This window comes from Equus asinus, chromosome X (assembly GCF_041296235.1).
Source record: "Equus asinus isolate D_3611 breed Donkey chromosome X, EquAss-T2T_v2, whole genome shotgun sequence".
NCBI lineage: Eukaryota > Metazoa > Chordata > Mammalia > Perissodactyla > Equidae > Equus > Equus asinus.
The window spans coordinates 61,624,569-61,643,150 of NC_091820.1; the positions used below are offsets into that span (position 1 = coordinate 61,624,569).

General features: G+C 36.4%; 1 protein-coding gene across 2 annotated transcripts in view; it reads left to right on the plus strand.

Moving 5' to 3' along the window:
* Window positions 1–18,582, plus strand: part of ATP7A (ATPase copper transporting alpha) — a 132,218-nt gene that overhangs the window by 55,937 nt on the left and 57,699 nt on the right. For both annotated transcript variants that reach the window (XM_014865965.3, XM_014865966.3), the window contains exon 2: window positions 7,392–7,529. In XM_014865965.3, the coding sequence (XP_014721451.1) occupies window positions 7,410–7,529 (120 nt within the window). In that variant the 5' untranslated portion in view covers window positions 7,392–7,409. The remainder of the gene's footprint in view (window positions 1–7,391; window positions 7,530–18,582) is intronic.

The following is an 18,582-nucleotide window of genomic DNA, read 5'->3' on the forward strand; positions in this document are numbered from 1 at the left end:
CCAGTAGTGGGATAGCTGGATCATATGGTATTTCTATTTTTAGTTTTTTGAGGAAGCTCCATACTGTTTTCCATAGTGGCTGCACCAGTTTGCATTCCCACCAGCAGTGTATGAGGGTTCCCTTTTCTCCACAACCTCTCCAACATTTGTTATTTTTAGTCTTAGTGATTATAGCCATTTTAACAGGTGTAAGGTAGTATCTTAGTGTAGTTTTGATATGCATTTCCCTGATGATTAGTGATGTTGAACATCTTTTCCATGTGTTTAATGGCCGTCTGTATATCTTCATTTGAAAAATGTCTGTGCATGTCCTCTGCCTGTTTTTTGATCAGGTTGTTTGTTTTTTTGTTGTTCAGTTGTGTGAGTTCCTTATATATTATGGAGATTAACCCCTTGTCAGATATATGATTTGCAAATATTTTTTCCTAGCTGGTGACTTGTTGTTTTGTTTTGATCCTAGTTTCTTTTGCCTTGCAGAAGCTCCTTAGTCTGATGAAATCCCACTTGTTTGTTTTTTCTTATGTTTCCCTTGTCAGAGAAGGCATGGTATTTGAAAAGATCCTTTTAGGATCGAGGTCAAAGAGTGTACTACCTATATTTTCTTCCAGAAGTTGTATAGTTTCAGGTCTTACCTTCAAGTCTTTGATCCATTTTGAGTTTCTTTTTGTGTATGGTGTAAGATAATGGTCTACTTTGATTCTTTTGCATGTGGCTGTCCAGTTTTCCCAACACCATTTATTGAAGAGACTGTCTTTTCTCTAGTGTATGTTCTTGGCACCTTTGTCGAAGATTAGCTGTCTGTAGATGTGTGGTTTTATTTCTGGGCTTTCAATTCTGTTCCATTGATGTGTGTGCCTGTTTTTGTACCAGTACCATGTCGTTTTGATTACTGTAACTTTGTGGTACATTTTGAAATCAGGGATTGTGATGCCTCCAGCTTTATTCTTTTTTCTCAGGGTTGCTTTAGCTATTTGGGGTCTTTTTTGCCCCATATGAAGTTTAGGATTCTTAGTTCTATTTCCATGAAGAATGTCATTGAGATTCTTTTTTTTTTAAATTTTTTTAAAGATTTTATTTTTTTCCTTTTTCTCCCCAAAGCCCCCCAGTACATAGTTGTATATTCTTCGTTGTGGGTCATTCTAGTTGTAGCATGTGGGACGCTGCCTCAGCCTGGTTTGATGAGCAGTGCCGTGTCCACGCCCAGGACTCGAACCAACGAAACACTGGGCCGCCTGCAGCAGAGCGCGCGAACTTAACCACTCGGCCACGGGGTCAGCCCCTGTCATTGAGATTCTGATTGGGATTGCACTGAATCTGTAGATTGCTTTGGGTAGTATGGACATATTAACCGTATTTATTCTTCTCATCCATGTGCATGGAATCTCTTTTAATTTCTTTATGTAATCATCGATTTCTTTCAATAATGTCTTATAGTTTTCATTGTATAGGTCTTTTACCTCCTTGGTTAAATTTATTCCTAGATATTTTATTCTTTTTGTTGCAGTTGTAAATGGGATTGCATTCCTGACTTCTCTTTCTACTAGTTCGACACTGGTGTATAGAAATGCAACTGATTTTTGTAAGTTGATTTTGCACCCTACAGCTTTGCTGTAGTTGTTGATTATTTCTAATAGTTTTCTGATGGATTCTTTAGGGTTTTCTCTATATAAAATCATGTCATCTGCAAACAGAGAGTTTCACTTCTTCATTGCCTATTATGGTTCCTTTTATTCCTTTTTCTTGCCTAATTGCTCTTGCTAAAACCTCCAGTACTGTGTGAATAACATTGGTGAGAGTGTGCACCCTTGTCTTGTTCCTGTTCTCAGAGGGATGGCATTCAGTTTTTTCCAGTTGAATATGATGTTGGTTGTGGGTTTGTCATATATGACCTTTACTATGCTGAGATAATTTCCTTCTATCCCCATTTTGTTGAGACTTTTTTTTAATGATAAATGGCTCTTAGATCTTTTCAGATGCTTTCTCTGCATCTCTTGAGATGATCATGTGATTTTTATTCCTCATTTTGTTAATGTGGTGTATCACATTGATTGATTTGTGGATGTTGAACCATCCCTGTGTTCCTGGTATGCATCCCACTTGATCATGGTGTATGATCTTTTTGATGTATTGCTGTATTTCGGTTGCCAATATTTTGTTGTGGATTTTTGCCTTGATGTTCATCAGCGATATTGGCCTGTAGTTTTCCTTTTTTGTCTTGTCCTTGTCAGCCTTTGGTATCAGGGTGATGTTGGCTTCATAGAATGTATTAGGAAGTGTTCTGTCTTCCCTAACTTTTTGGAATAGTTTGAGAAGGATAAGTATTAAATTCTCTTTGAATGTTTGGTAGAATTAACCAGGGAATCCATCTGGTCCTGGACTTTTATTTTTTGGGATGCTTCTGATTACTCTTTCAATCTGTTTACTTGTGATTGATCTATTCAGATTATCTATTTCTTCTTGATTCAGCTTTGAGAGGTTGTAAGAGTCTAAGAATTTATCCATTTCTTCTAGATTTTGCAATCTGTTGGCAAATAGTTTTTCATAGTATTCTCTTAGAATCCTTTGTGTTTCTGTGGTATCCATTATGATTTCTTCTCTTTTGTTTATAAGTTTATCTGAGCTTTCTCTCTTTTTTTCTTTGTTAAGTCTGACTAGAGGTTTGTCAGTTTTGTTTATCTTATCAAAGAACCAGTTCTTTGTTTCATTAATCCTTTCTACTGTCTTTTTTGTTTCAATTGCATTTATTTCTGCTCTGATTTTTATTATTTCCCTCCTTCTGCTTTATTTGGGCTTTGTTTATTCTTGTTTTTCTAATTCAGTTAGGTGTAGTTTGAGATTGTTTGGGATTTTTCTTGTTTGTTAGGATGAGCCTGTATTGCAGTGATTTTCCTTCTTAGTACTGCTTTTGCTGCATCCCATATGAGTTGGTATGGTATGTTTTCATTTTCATTTGTCTCCAGATATTTTTTGATTTCTCCTTTAATTTCTTCTGTGATCCATTAGTTGTTCAGTAGCATGTTGTTTAGTCTCCATATCTTTGTCCCTTTCCCAGCGTTCTTCTTGTAGTTAATTTCTAGTTTCATAGCATTGTGGTCGGAAAAGATGCTTGTTATTATTTCAATCTTCTTAAATTTATTGACGGTTGCCTTGTTTCCCAGCATATGATCTGTCTTTGACAGTGTTCCGTGTGCACTTGAGAAGAATGTGTATTCTGCTGTTTTTGGATAGAGTGTTCAATATATAACTATTAAGTCCATCTGATGTAGTTTTTCATTTAATTCCACTGTTTCCTTGGTGACTTTCTGTCTGGATGATCTATCCATTGATGTCAGTGGAGTGTTGAGTTCCCCTACTATTATTGTGTTGTTGTTAATGTCTCCTTTTAGATTTGTTAGTAGTTGCTTTATGTACTTTGGTGCTCCTCTGTTGGGTACATATATATTTATAAGTGTTACGTCTTCTTGGTAGAGTATCCCTTTGATCATTATATACTGCCCCTTTTTGTCTCTCTTTATCTCTCTTCTTGAAGTCTACTTTGTATAAGTATGGCAACACCTACTTTCTTTTGTTTGCAATTAGCTTGTAGTATCGTCATCCATCTCTTCATTCTAAGTCTGTGTTTGTCATTGGAGCTGAGGTGTGTTTCCTGGAGGCAGCATATTGTTGGGTCTTGTTTTTTAATCCATCTCACCACTCTGTGTCTTTTTATTGGAGAATTCACTCCATTTACATTTAGACTGATTTTTGATGAGGGCTTAATGCTACCATTTTTTGCTTGTTTTCCAGTTCTCGTGCATTTCCTTTGTTTCCTGTCCTGTGTATTTTGGACTACCAATTCAGTTAGGTAGTTTTTTATGCTGGATTTCTTAGTTTTCTCTTTATTTGTCATTTGTGTCTCTGTTTTACTTTTTTGTTTAGTGGTTACAGTGAGGTTTGTATGCCAGATCTCGTAGATGAGATAGTCCAATTTCTGATGACCTCTTGTTTCCTTAGACTAAGCTGATTCAGTTCCTTTCCTCTTCCCCTGCTAAGTTGTTTTTGTCACATCTTATTCCATCTTGTGTCGTGAGTTTGTGGTTAAAATGACAAGCTTTTCTTTGTTTTTGGTGTTTTCCTTCCCTTTATCTTTAATGTTTTACTTGAGTATTTGCTAAACTGATCTGATGGATAGCTACAATTTTCTGATTTTGTCTACCTATTTATCTCCTTACTCAGGGCTTTATAACTCTTTGCTTCTTTTTTTCCAGTATGAGGGTCCTCTTGAGGATTTATTGTAGGGAGGATCTTGTGGCAATGAATTCCCTTAGCTTTTGCTTATCTGGGATAGTTTTTATTTCTCAATTATATCTGAAGGATATTTTTGCTGGATAGAGTATTCTTGGCTGAAAGTTTTTGTCTTTCAAAGATTCAAATATGTCATTCCACTCTATCCTAGCTTGTAAGGTTTCTACTGAAAGCCTGATAGGGTTTCCTTTGTAAGTTATTTTCTTCTGACTTGCTGCCCATAGTATTTTTTTCTTTCTCAGTGATTTTATTTTTGCCAGCTTCACTACAATATGCCTTGCAGTAGGTCTTTTTACATTGAGATAGTTAGGAGATCTGATAGCCTCTTTTATGTGGATGTCCATCTCCTTCCCCAGGTTTGGGAAGTTCTCCACTTATTTCTTTGAACAAGCTTTCTGCTCCATTCTCCTCTTCTCCCTCTTGAATACCTATAATCCTTATGTTGCATTTTCTAATTGAATTGGATATTTCTTGGAGACTTTCTTCATTTCTTTTTAGTCTTAGTTTTCTCTCCTCCTCCATCTGAAGCATTTCTATATTTTTATCCTCAATGTTGCTGATTCCTTCCTTCATGATATCAGCTCTGCTGTTCAGGCAATCCATATTCTGCTTTATCTTACCCATTGTGCTTTTCATCTCCAGTATTTCTGATTGGTTTTACTTTATAGTTTCAATCTCTTTTGTGAAGTAGCTCCTGAACTCGTTGAATTGTCTATCTGCATTCTCTTAACTTGTTGAGTTTTTTAATGATAGCTATTTTGAATTCTCCATCATTTAGATTATAGATTTCTGTGTCTTCATGATTGATTTCTGGGTGATTGTCATTTTCTTTCCGGTCTGGAGATTTAATATATTTTTTCATACTGCTAGGCGGCATGGATTTGTGCTTCCACATTGTAGTAGTATTTGATCACTGCTTCCACCTGTCGCTACTGGGTGAGAGTCAAGAGCTGCATATTCTGAGCCTGCTGTGATCCATGGGACAGCTCCCAGATGCTGGGCCTGGGCCCCAGGTTGGGGGGAGGGGTGCTTTCTTTCTCCTGCCCAACCTTGGGGGCTTCTCAGTTTGCCCTTGCTATCTGCTCTCCTGAGGTGTTGGCTTGATGAAGACACCCCTGCAATAGCTAGTCACCTCTGTGGGAGGCTTTCCCCTGGGCTGCGAGGGACCTCGGATATCTATGGTGTTCCTGCAGAGGGCCACTGCTCCCTCCCTGCTTTCCTCTCAGAGGCTGTGCACAATCCCTGGGTTGCTGTCCTTTGAGGAGGAAGAGAAGCATTCTCTTACCTCATTCCACTTCCTTGGTGGGGGACCTCCAGCACCTCCACCTTCCTATGTATGGCTGTGTGGGTCTCTGAGACATCTTTTGTGTTGTGTGATGTCCTCTGTTGGAATATGAATGTCCTTTTCATTGTATCTTTGAGGGGAGAGTTTATGGGGAAAGCTCACTCCACCATAATGCTGATGTCACCCTCACCCTTAAAGTTTTAACATGTTATTCTTAACAAAATCTAAGGTTTATCTCTTTCTCTGTATACATTCTAGACAAGACCAAAGATCTTAGAATGCCTCAAGTACAAACTCATATCCATCTTATTGTATTCTAGTATTTCAGGTCCATCATGCTTTTGTGTGCATATGTATGTGTGTCTTTGTCTGTGTTTGAATAGATAATAAATTCTCGTGGTACAAAATTCAAAGGATACAAAAGAGGCTTGATATTAATTGTTCTCACCGCAAAAAAATGATAATTAAGTGATGTGATAGAGATGTTTGCTAACAGTGATAATCATATTGCAGTATATAAATGTATCAAACCAACACACTGTACACCTTAAACTTACACAATGTTTTATGTCAGTTATATCTAAATTTAAAAAAGTACAAAATTTTATACACTGATAATTCTTTTTTCACCTTATTTCCTACCCTGTTCCCACTCAGTTCCCCTCACCATGTTCCATAGGATATATTAGGTTGATCTGTATGAAATTGCCAATATTCGACTATTTTGATATGCAACAATGGCAATTTCATTTGGTTCAAACCAATATCAGTGAAAAAAGCAGATTCCTGCCTTCATGGAATTTTCATTCTGGTAGGAAGTATAATCATTAATTATTTCAGTGTAACAAATTACCCTAAAATTTAGTGGCTCAAAACATTTATTATCTCACAGTTTCTGTGGGTCATGAATTTTGGAGTAATTTAGCTGGATGGTTCAGACTCAGGGTCTCATGAGGTTGTAGTCAATATGTCAGCTGGGGTTGCAGGCATCTAGAGGCTTAACTGAGTCTGAAGGATCAGCTTCCAAGATGGTTCACTCATCTGGCTGTTGGCAGGAGGCTTCAGGTCTTTGCTGGTTGACAGGAGGCCTCAATTTCTTGTCACATGAATCTCTCCATAAGGCTGCTTGAATGTCCTCATGACATGGCAGGTTGCTTCCTGAAGATCGGGTAATTCAAGAGAGAGGACAAGAAGGAAGCCACAAGGACTTTTTCCCTCTTTCCCGTAGTGCCTTTTATGACCTAGTCTTGGAAATCACACCTTGTCACTTCCACCATGTTCTAGTTGTTGGAAGCAAGTCACTGAGTCCAGGCCACACTCAAGGGGAAAGGAGTTAAATTCCACTTCTTGAAGGAAGGAATAGGGGAGAATTTGTGAATATATTTTAAAACCACCACAGGAAGTCAGATGATAAGGAATAAACATAATCAGTAAATTATGGAGTATATTAAAAGGTGATAACTTCTACGAAGAAAAAAAAAAAGTAGAGCAGAGATAAGGGGAATCAGAGTATGTGCATGTGGAAGGGATGTGGGTTGCAATTTTAAACAGGGTGGTCAGTGTATGACACATTAAAAAGGTTAGATTTGAGTAAAGAGCTGAAAGAGGTGAAGACATTTGCTAAGCAGATATCTGGAAGAAGAAAGTCCGAAACCAAAGGAATAGCTAAAGCAAAGGCCCCAAGGTGGGAGTAAAATGAGGTGAGAGTACAGAATGCTGACCATATCTTTTTAGAGGTATATTTTCAATTGGGGAGGTGGGGAGAAAGTTGAGGAAGAATTATTTTCATGGCAGAAATTAATGAGTTCATTGTTTCTAATAGGAATGTAAAGAAAGCAAAATGGATCCAAGTGTGGATGTGAATTCTGTCACCATCTCTGTTGAGGGGATGACGTGTAGTTCCTGTGTTTGGACGATTGAGCAGCAGATTGGAAAACTGAGTGGTGTCCATCACATTAAAGTAAGTTACTCTTTGGAAATTAGTGAAGTCAAATGCTATTATTTGGAATTCTTCTAACACTGAAAGAGAAGCAGACACGCTGACACATTTGGCAATAAAGGCTATCATACTTCTAACCCTAAAGCTAAATAAGGTTTTTTTTGGCCCATTCACTTCTCTTTTTATAAACAAATAAGAAATTATGTATTTTTTCAATTTAAAAACATCTGAAGATGGAATCTTGGCATTATTATAGTTGTATATTTATAGATTTATGTTTTGTAAGTATATAGATGCTGATAGACTTTTTATTACTCTTAATTTCATACTGAACTAAAATATATGTTCTCTGAGAAAGGGTTGTGGGATGTCTTTCTCTTTTTTAGCATGTCAATTATTATGTTAAATAATAATGTAATCTTCCTTAAGCATATGCACACAAGTTGTAACAGCACTTTCTAAACATTTTCACTTGAGTAATTACAAAAATAAAATTGACTTTTGTTAGACCATCTTAACACATTCTTGCTATAATTCATCTCAGAATCTTACTTAGTAAAAAAGAGTAGTTTATCTGTATATTCTTTCTGCAATGAACATGAATTATTAATATAACTATTATAAATAAATAAGAAAAGGTAAGCAGCATTGTTTAGCACCTTCTAAACACAAGAACCAAAAGTACCAAAGTCAACACAAGACTACCCCAAAGGAAACATAATGATACCATGCCCCCTCATATCCTGTAAAATCTATACTCGAATGTTTCCTGTGCTCATTTTTTGACATAGGCCTAGTATGTTAAAGCTGCAAGGGGTCTTAGATATGACTTAAATAGTCTAACCCCCTCATTTTACAGATCAGATCAGCAGACTGAAGCCCAGATAATGAAGTCACTTGTGCTAAATTACACAGCTACCTAACACCAAAGCAAAACTAGAACTCAAGTACCATGATTCTTGGGCCAGTGTATTTTCTGGTCATACATTGTCTACAGATGCATTTTAATTTGCATATAGTTCTCAAACTTGGCATCTCCAATTTATTCTCTCATGTAACTTTTGAAAAAAGCAGCCTGGTATTTCATCATAAAGGTGCCTTCTACTACCAAATTGCTGTTTAGCTCTGTATCACTAGTCTATAAATTCTCCTCAGAATAATTCTAGTATTTCTGAGTATGAGAAACCTTGAATTATGTTTTACTTGTCATTATCTTTTTATTTCCATGTTCATAAAATTGGGTGTGATTTTAAAGCCTTTGGAGTAAAAAACAATGTTTTGATTAATCTTTATGCTATGGTCGAGGTTTCTCAACCTCAGCACTGTTGACATTTTGGCCTGGATAATTCTTTGTTGTGGAGGGCTGTTCTATGCCTTGGAGCCTTCGAGGATGGTTCGCAGCATCCCTGGCCTCTACCTACCAGATGCCAGTAGCCTCTCCTCCCACTTGTGACAACCAAAAATGTTTCCAAACATTGCCAAATGTCCCCAGGGGGCAAAATTGCCCCCAGTTGAGAATCAGTGTTATAGTCTCTTCTCAGAGAACCTACCAGACACCCTTTGGCTGTTAGTTAATATTTGATGATGGTGAATTGATTGATCGAATAGGCTCAATCGCCCCTTTCTCTTTATATTAGCTTCCTATGGGTCTTTTTGCCAGTGACAGGTATAGTGAGCAGTGGTTCTCAAACCGCAGCGTGAGAATCCCCTAGAGGCTTGGGAAACATGAATTGCTGGGTCCTACCCCCAGAGTTTAAATTTAAAACCCAGTGAAATCTAAATTTAACCAGATGTCCTGCATTTTTATTTGCTAAATCTGGTAACCCTACTTTGAAGTCATCTTTCCCCCTTACTTTTAGACCCTCATAACCACTGACTTATTTTTTGTCCCTGTAAGTTTTGCTTTTTTTAAAACTGCCATATAAATGGAATCATATTGTATATAGCCTTTTGAGTCCGACTGCCTTCACTTTGGCATTATGCATTTGAGATCCACCCATGCCGTTGCATGTATTACTGGTTCTTTCCTTCTTATTGCTGAGTGTTCCGTTGTGTGGATGTACCACAGTTTGTTTACCCATTCACTCATTGAGAGACATTTGGATTATTTCCACTTTTTTGTGATTATGAAAAGCAATGCTCTGAATGTTCACATACAAGTCTTTGTCTGGACATATGTTTTAATCTCTCTTGGGCAGATTCCTAGGATTGAATTTGTTCCAGCACATGGTAAGTGTATGTTTAACTTTTTGAGACACTGGCAAATGATTTACCATGGTGGCTGTACTATTTTATCTTCCCCCCCAGCAATGTTTGAGAATTCCACTTTTTCCACATTCTCTCCGACACTTTGTATTATCAGTCTTTTTAGTTATAGACTTTCTACTGGGTATGTAGTGGTATCACACTAATTCTCATTTCCTTAATAGCTAATGTGTTGAACATCTTTTCATGTGTTTTATTAGGCATTTGTATACCTTCTTTGGTGAAATGTCTGTCAAACCATTTGTCAAATTTTTAGCTGGGCTTTTTGCTTTCTTATTATTCAGTTTTGATTATTCTTTATATATTCTGGATATAACTTTTCTCTTAGATACGTGTTTTGTAAATATTTTTTCCAGCCTATGGCTTGTCTTTCATTCTCTTAAAAGTGTCCTTTCCAGAGTGGAAGTTTTTACTTTTGATGAATTCTAATTTATCCACTTTTTTCCTTTATGGATCATGTTTTTGGTGTCATATCTAAGAAATCTTGGCCTCACCCAAGTTCAAAAAGATTTTTCTCCTTCATCTTCCTCTAAAAGTTTTATCATTTTAGGTTTTACATTTAGGTCTATGATCCATTTTGAATTAATGTGTATACGTTGTAAGATATGAGTTGAAGTTAATTTTTCTTACATAGATGTCTAGTTGTTCCAAGCAGCACCGTTTGTTGAAACATCTGTTCTTTCTCCATCGAGAAGGTGCACCTTGTTGAAAATCAATTGACCATATATATTTTGGGTGTATTTCCGTATGTTCTGTTCTGTTCCATTGATCCGTGTGTCTGTCCTTTGGCCAGTGAATACCACACAGTCTTGATTATTGTAACTTTATAATAGATCTTAAAATCAGGTAGTGTGATTCCTTAACTTTGTTCTTTTTCAAAATTGTTTTGGCTATTATAGTTCCTTTCCTTTTCCATATAAATTTTAGCATCAGTTTATAAGTTTCTACAAAAATATCTGCTGAGATTTTGACTAGGATTGTGTTGATTCTGTAGATTCATCTGGATAGAATTAGTTTCTTATTAATATTTGGTTTTCTAATCTGTACACATGATATATCTCTCCATTTATTTAGATATTCCTTGATTTCTTTTATCAGGGATCTATAGTTTTCAGCAGCCAGCCCTTGTGGTCTAGTGGTTAAGATTTGGTGCTCACTGCCACTTCCCCAGTTCATTTCCTGTCAGGGAACCACACCACTCACTGTCAGTTGTCATACTGTGGCTGCTGCCTGTTGCTGTGATGCTGAAAGCTAGGCACTGGTATTTCAAATACCAGCAGGGTCACCCATGGTGGACAGGTTTCAGCAGAGCTTCCAGACTAAGCCAGACTAAGAAGGAGGACCTGGCTACCAACTTCCAGAAAAGTTGGCCATGAAAACCCTATGAATAGCAGTGGAGCATTGTCTCATATAGTGCTGGAAGGAGAGGGGATGGCACAAAAAGACCCGGCAGGGTTCTGCTGTGCTGTAGACAGGATCACTAGGGGTCGGAATTGACTAGATGGCACTTAACAACAACAAATAGTTTTCAACATGCAGATCCTGCATATATTTTGTTAGATTTATATTTAAGTACTTTGTTTTTGAATGATGTTTAAATGGTACTGTTTTTTAAATTTCAATTTCAGTTGTTCATTACAACCATATAGAAATGCCATTGGTTTTTGTATGTTGATTTTGTGTCCTGAGCTTTTTGCTAAACTGACTTATTAAATCTATTAGCTTTTTTTGTAGATTCCTTGGGATTTTCTTTCTCAATTTTATTATTTTTCTTTCTTTCTTTCTTTCTTTATTTTTAATTTTTATTTTTTTTCGGATGTACATCATATTTCAACTTCTGTATACATTACATCATGTTCACCACCTGAACACTAATTATAGTCCATCCCCTCACATGTGACCCTAATCACCCCTTTTGCCTCCCCCCTTCCCCCTTCCCCAATGGTAACCACTAGTCCAATCTCCAATGCTATGTGTCTTTTTTTCTTTTGTTGTTTTTATCTGCTACTTATGAGTGAGATCATATGGTATTTGACTTTCTCCTTCTGACTTATTTCACTCAGCATAATACCCTCAAGGTCCATCCATGTTGTCACAAATGGCCGGATTTTGTCATTTCTTATGGCTGAGTAGTAGTCCATCGTGTATAAATACCACATCTTCTTTATCCATTCGTCCCTTGATGGGCACCTAGGTTGCTTCCAAGTCTTGGCTATTGTGTATAATGCTGCAATGAACATAGGGGTGCAAGTATCTTTATGCCTTTGTGTTTTCAAGTTCTTTGGATAAATACCCAGCAGTGGAATAGCTGGATCATATGGTAGATCTACCCTTAATTTTCTGAGGGTACTCCATATTGCTTTCCATAGTGGCTGCACCAGTTTGCACTGCCACCAGCAGTGAACAAGGGTTCCCTTCTCGCCACACCCTCTCCAACAATTGTGTTCAAAATTGTTGTTGCAAAATGAGCAAAAGATCTGAACAGAGATTTCTCCAAAGAAGATATACAGATGGCCAACAGGCATATGAAAAGATGCTCAACATCATTAGCTATCAGGGAAATGCAGATCAAAACTACAATGAGGTATCACCTCACTCCGGTCCTTGGGATTTTCTACATAAGCAGTTATGTCATCAGGGCATAAAAACAGTTTTCTTTCTTTCTAGTCTGTATGTCTTTTGTTTGTTTTTTTTGCTTTATCGAACTGGCTAGAACCTCCATGATAATTTTGAATAGGAATGGTGAGGGTGGAGATGTTCCTGATCGTGGGGGAATACATTCAGTCGTTCACCATGAAGTATTGTGTTAGTTGTAGGGTTTTTGTAGATGCCCCATATCAGGTTAAGGAAGTTCCTAGTTTTCTGAGAGTTTTTATTTTTAATCATGAATGGATTTTGAATTTTTTCAAGTGCTTTTTCTACATCTAGAGATTATCATATTATTTTTCCGTTTTAGGCTGTTAATATGGTGAAATACATTGATTTTCAAATATTGTACCAGCCACGCATTCCCAGGATAAGCCCCATTTGGTCAAAGAATACTTACTTTTAATGAAAAATTTCAAACATACACAAAACTGGAGAGCCTAATACAAGGAACCTCCCTTGTACCCATCACCCAGGAGAATCCTTGCTCTTCATTTTCATGACATTCTCATCATTTGAATTTGATAATGTGTTTTGCTGATGCTTCTAAGAGTTGATCTAGGCCTTCCTGCCTGTTGTACTTTGTTAAGGTAGAGGTCCCCTGAGTAGTGAATTGGAATTCCCTAGTATATTTCTACACCATTTCCAGGCCTTTTTGCTAGCCCCCTCACCCCCGTTTTTCCTTGTCATTTTTCAGGATTCTTAGCACTGTTTGGAGTGTAGCTCATTTCAGCACTCTTTCCCATGCTTCCTTCAGTTTTATTCCCCACCTATTCTCCCCTGTTTCTGTCTAACTTGTATCTAAGGGTCCAAAGAAAATAACAATATCTCCTTCTTGCCAGAAGTTTGGGATTTCTACTATAATGACAGTAATATATGGATGCTTTTTCTTAAATACTGTACTATGAGTTGCTGACTCTTGAGCATGTGTATTTTCACTGCCAGGGCTTAACGAGTCACTCCTGAGATATGTCATTTTTAACTGAGTTGTGTTCTCATGTATGTAATGTACTTACTATTTTAATATATTATTTTAATTTTCAGCATCATTAAAACAACTTTATATTGGTGGTGGTTCTATTTACTGGAAGTTTTCTATAATTTTGCTTTTATACAGTGATGGTAGAAAGGTAATGCAACTTTGGAATTTGATCAGCTTACATTGATCCTAGAATGGTTTTCTTCTGACTAGTTCAGATCTACATGCAAAAGATAAATTTTTTGATACACTACCCAAAGTAGATGTTAATATTCTAAAGGGAGCTTTGTCCAACTGGACATTAGATTTAGCATAAGATTTAAAACTAGGGATCTGATGGGTTCTTTCTAATAATCAGAAGCTCATTATATTTTTAAGTGGATGAATCATTAAATTGGAACTAGAATATTTTGTGTTTCTTCAGATCAAATACTTATGGGAGCTCTGCCTTTTAATTATTCTTAATCTAAACATTAATTTTTACCCATTTATTCTTTAGAGATTTCAAAATAGTTTGGCTTTTCAGTGAAGTACAGGATCTATACTTTCTTGTCTCTCCAGTATTCTTGTCTCTGATTCAGACTTCTCATAAGATCTTGAGCAAATTGGCTTCAGTTTGCCTTGTTTTTAGTATAAAAAATTGTTAATTGGCACATAGTGATTCTTTATGAAGTTTGATACAAAACTTCCTTGATTCAAGAGTCATGTGAAGTGTGGTGCTAGTATGTGGGTAATTCTTTTCCATATCTGAAACTGTAGGTGACTTTTTTCGATGTCTGAATTTCGTATTCGTCTTGACCAGAGAGGACAAAGTAAACTGTAGATCCATTTTACTATTTGTATGGGGGGAAAGCAGTGTTTCTTGTTGTTGCCTACACTGCACACTCTGGTCAGCTAAGACTATGTTGATGGTTGTAGCTATCAAAGCTTTACATACATAGTGTAATATGCCTTCTAATCTGTCTGCTAAGCTTTCTGACCTGTAGGCATTCATGTGAATACTTAGATATGAATTTTCCACTTTCACATGCTCCAAAAGTAGGATTTTCTTTTCTATTCACCATCTACCTTGGCGTAACTCCAGTTTTAAAGGCTTCCTCATTGCTGCCCTCCCCCTTCCTCGCAAGGATGCTGCTGCCTTTAATTGGCTTGGGGGCAGGAGCTAAGTTGGGAAACCCGAGAGGTAAGCTAACTGTTTTATTTACTATCCTGCAGGTTTTGTCAAATGAGTTTATCTTCAAAATATTCAAATTTCTAACAACATTTTGTAATTTTTTCACTAATCGTAACTGTCCAAAAATTAGATGTATATTTTGCAGTTTCTTGATTAGAAAAGAGGATGGCAAAAGTAGCTCTGCGACCTTCAGTCCCAGAGCCTTCAAAATGAGTTGTTTAATTTCACTGAGTAATAAGTATGACACCTGCACTTGATTTAGCCTCAAATGAAACCAATTAAACCTCCTGCACTCGATCCAAGCTGGTGGCTGGTGCTGGGGGCCAGAATAGAAGGTGAATCTTACTAATTAAGCGTCCGTGATAATTGCAGTGAAGCTATTTTGAACATCTAGAAACTGGTTCACGTAGTTTTTCTCCGGGTGCCTTAGGAACATTCCTGTGTAGATTTTCCAAAAAAGCCTATTGCACCCCACTCATATGTAAGGCTGCTATTTCCACTGCATATTCTCAGAATTCACCTCTGCTTAATAAGGCCTGTTTAAGGTCAGAGAAATGCAACTGAATTGGTTTAAGTTGTAAAGGAAAAGTAGCAGTGATATAATGTGAAAGCACTTTGTGTTATCAACAGTGATTTATACGGATCCCAGTGACAGATACTTAAGGCTACACTTTCCAGGGCACATTCATAATTCGATTGCTAAAAATAAAAGGAAGTACACTTTCTCTGCCTTTTCCAGCTCTGCCTCTCCTCCTTCAGTCAAAAGCCCATGTGATATAGAGTATATTAGTGATCTTTCTTTTTTTCTCCCTTCCTTTAAAAAATATTTTACTAAATGTTAAGTCTTCTAGGCCCAGAGACACATTTACTGTGAAGTTAATGAAGCTTAAGTTTCAGAACCCCTCACTTGCATTGACTCCTTTTGAGACCGTGGAAGGAGTCTTAGCAATGTGTTCACATGGTTATGTGTTTTTGCAAAAGTAAAACATTTTAACTATAATCCTTTAAGTCCATTGTCTATTTCCACTTTGACTCCCCTTATGTTAGACTTCCCCCTTGTGTTGGGTGGTATTGGATGTGCCATGGGCATTTTGGGGATCTGACTAAGGAGAGGTTGAGTTGGGAATATGTGTAGTTTGGGGTTAGTAGGATATTTGGCTATACATGGTTCTTAGTCACTCCGTGTATAGTGAAGTTTTTGCTAGGAATTCTGGTGGAGGAATGGTCTCCAGTACCCTACCACCCGTGGTGCCAGCTCACCCAGTGTCATGACATGAAGGTGTAGGGCCCAGTGTAAAAGTGGTAAATGAGTGTTATCAATTGAAAGAGTATTTAAGACTAGTCACTGCATAAGTAAACTTTTCTAAAATGCCCTGTAATCTTATAGCTCATATATGAAAGAAACTTGATAGTTTTCCCAAATTTGACAGCAGCTCTAAAAATTTGTCAGTATCTAGTTGTGATGTTGAAAAGAACTTTTCTAAACCATAATTAACAAAAAATATTTTGACCTGCAGGAAAGACTGAATTATCTTTGTTTTCTCTATGTAGAAAATGATTTTACAAAATCATTTTCAAATGAAGCAGCAATCAGAGTATACAGTTAAAAATGTAGGAAAAGAAAATATTATGGAAGTGTATCAGGCATTATTAATAAAAAAGTTATTTTTATGGATGTATGATATATAGTAGCTTTTAAAAATTTGCGACTTGTAATTTTGTTACTCATTCAGAATACTTTTGTACAGAATTTTATTTATAGGTTTTTATTATTTTTCTTAAAGAAGGCCCCTAAATGTGTAAGTTTCAGAGGCCACAAAAGGTGGGTTCACTCTTTCTAGACAGCATATAGAAAATTGTACCTGTCCAAACATAATTTATAGTCAGAATGCAGCTCAGCATGTTAATACATAAATATTGGTCACTTTATAATGAATTTTAAGGTTTAAAATTTCTGGATCATAGTTTCTGAGATTACAGTTAAGACTAATGTGCAGTCAATTTAGAAACTAGATATGGAGAGGACATTGTTTCGACTAAGTCAAGCAGCTCCTGTAGTGTTTGGAATAAAACTCTGATATGAAGTATTGTAATTGTATGAGGTTGCTTTATTGAAAAACTGCGACAGTGGAACAGATTAAAGCTTTAATTAACAGAATTTAAGGACAAGGAATAGTCAAGAATAAGTAGAATGAATATGATTATTTCTTTTGAGCCTTCAGCATTTAGATACGTTTTGAGAATTGTGTCTTAAATTTTGAAGTTTGTAAATGAGTGCAATACTCTTGTTTTTCCTGTCAATGTCAAGACTATCGACTTTAAAGGGATTAACCTGAAGTTCAATTTAATCACGTCAGTGGTCTGTTCAGGGAAAAAAATAAAATGGGCAGATAATGTGAAGGTCTTTCTCTGGGATCGTTTGGCCTTTTTGGAAGTGGGCATGTAAAAACAAATTTAATTAGATATAAGTACTGAATGACTCTAAAGGTTAATGCTTTATTAACAAATTACTTTGTCCTTGAAATTTATACTGCTAACTTTTTGAGTGCTTTTTCCCTTTACTCAGATAAAGGCTGTAGTCTATTCTCCTAATATAGACTATCCTTTAAAAAACCGATCACCTAGGGGCCGGCCCAGTGGTGCAGTGGTTAAGTTCGCACGTTCCGCTTCTTGGCGGCCCGGGGTTCACTGGTTCGGATCCTGGGTGCGGACATGGTACCGCTTGGCATGCCATGCTGTGGTAGGCGTACCATGTATAAAGTAGAGGAAGATGGACACGGATGTTAGCTCAGGTCTGGTCTTCCTCAGCAAAAAGAGGAGGATTGGCAGCAGTTAGCTTAGGGCTAATCTTCCTCCAAAAAAAAAAAAAAACAAAAAAACTGATCACCTAGATGCCAGCAGTTGCTAAATTCATCCTGTGGCTGAATACGTTCCTTGCTCCCCTTAAAATTAGCTGTTTTTTTTTTATTATTGAAAAAGTAACACATGTACAGGGTAAAATCCTTCTCCCAAAGGAAACCAGTTATCAGTTTGCTATGTATGTATCCTTCCAGAAATAGACTGTGAATATAAAATGATTTACATGGATATCTATATGTGTGTGTGTGTGTGTGTGTGTGTATACACACATATATAAATACATATATACACACACATGTACATACATTTCCCCTTTTTATATAAGTGGAAGCATACTATACGAATTGTTCTGCGCCTTGCTTTTTTCACTTAGTAAATATATCTTAAATATTGTTCTATATCAGCATATAGAGATCAATCTTTTTATTTCTATTTGGAAATTTTTTTGTTTCCCAGCTTTTGGTATGGCAAATGATAGTGCATTGAACATAACGTTTTCCAAACACTGTATTAGAGAAATATAGGCATTTTGTTTAATATAAATTCCTAGGTAATAATCATCCATCCATGAATATGTAGAATCAGGTATTCAAAGAGGTTTGGGTTTCTGATTTAGTTGAACTTTATCCCAAGGATCAAAGAAAGGTCAAATTCAGCATAAAACTCTTGCAGTGGAAGAGTGGTGTGAAGAGAAACTTTCACTATTTCCTTTGTATAACTTTGTATTTAAACTTTTATAATGAATAATTATGCATTAGTTGTATAATATTTGAAGCAAAATAAAAATATATTAGCAATGAAAATTCTGACAAAGCACTCAGTTTACAGATAGTTTAGTTCATGAAAGACAATGCTACAACTTAAAAAAACTAACAAAATCTCTGCATCTTTTTCATTTTAAAATATTTAGTTTTTGAATTTTTAGATCTGTTTTGGGCTATTGTTTTAGTCTCTAAGAATTGCCTTTTGCCAGTTCATAAATTGATTTAATAGTTTTAAGTGGCAACCTTTATTTTGGTTGGTCAAATAGGAGAAGTGTTAATAGAGCTTGATGGCTTCCTCTTACAGTATTTTAGTTTTCAATATCCTATATGGAAGCATCAAAGTAGAGTGTTACTTGATTAACATATACCCATTATTTTTTCAACAAT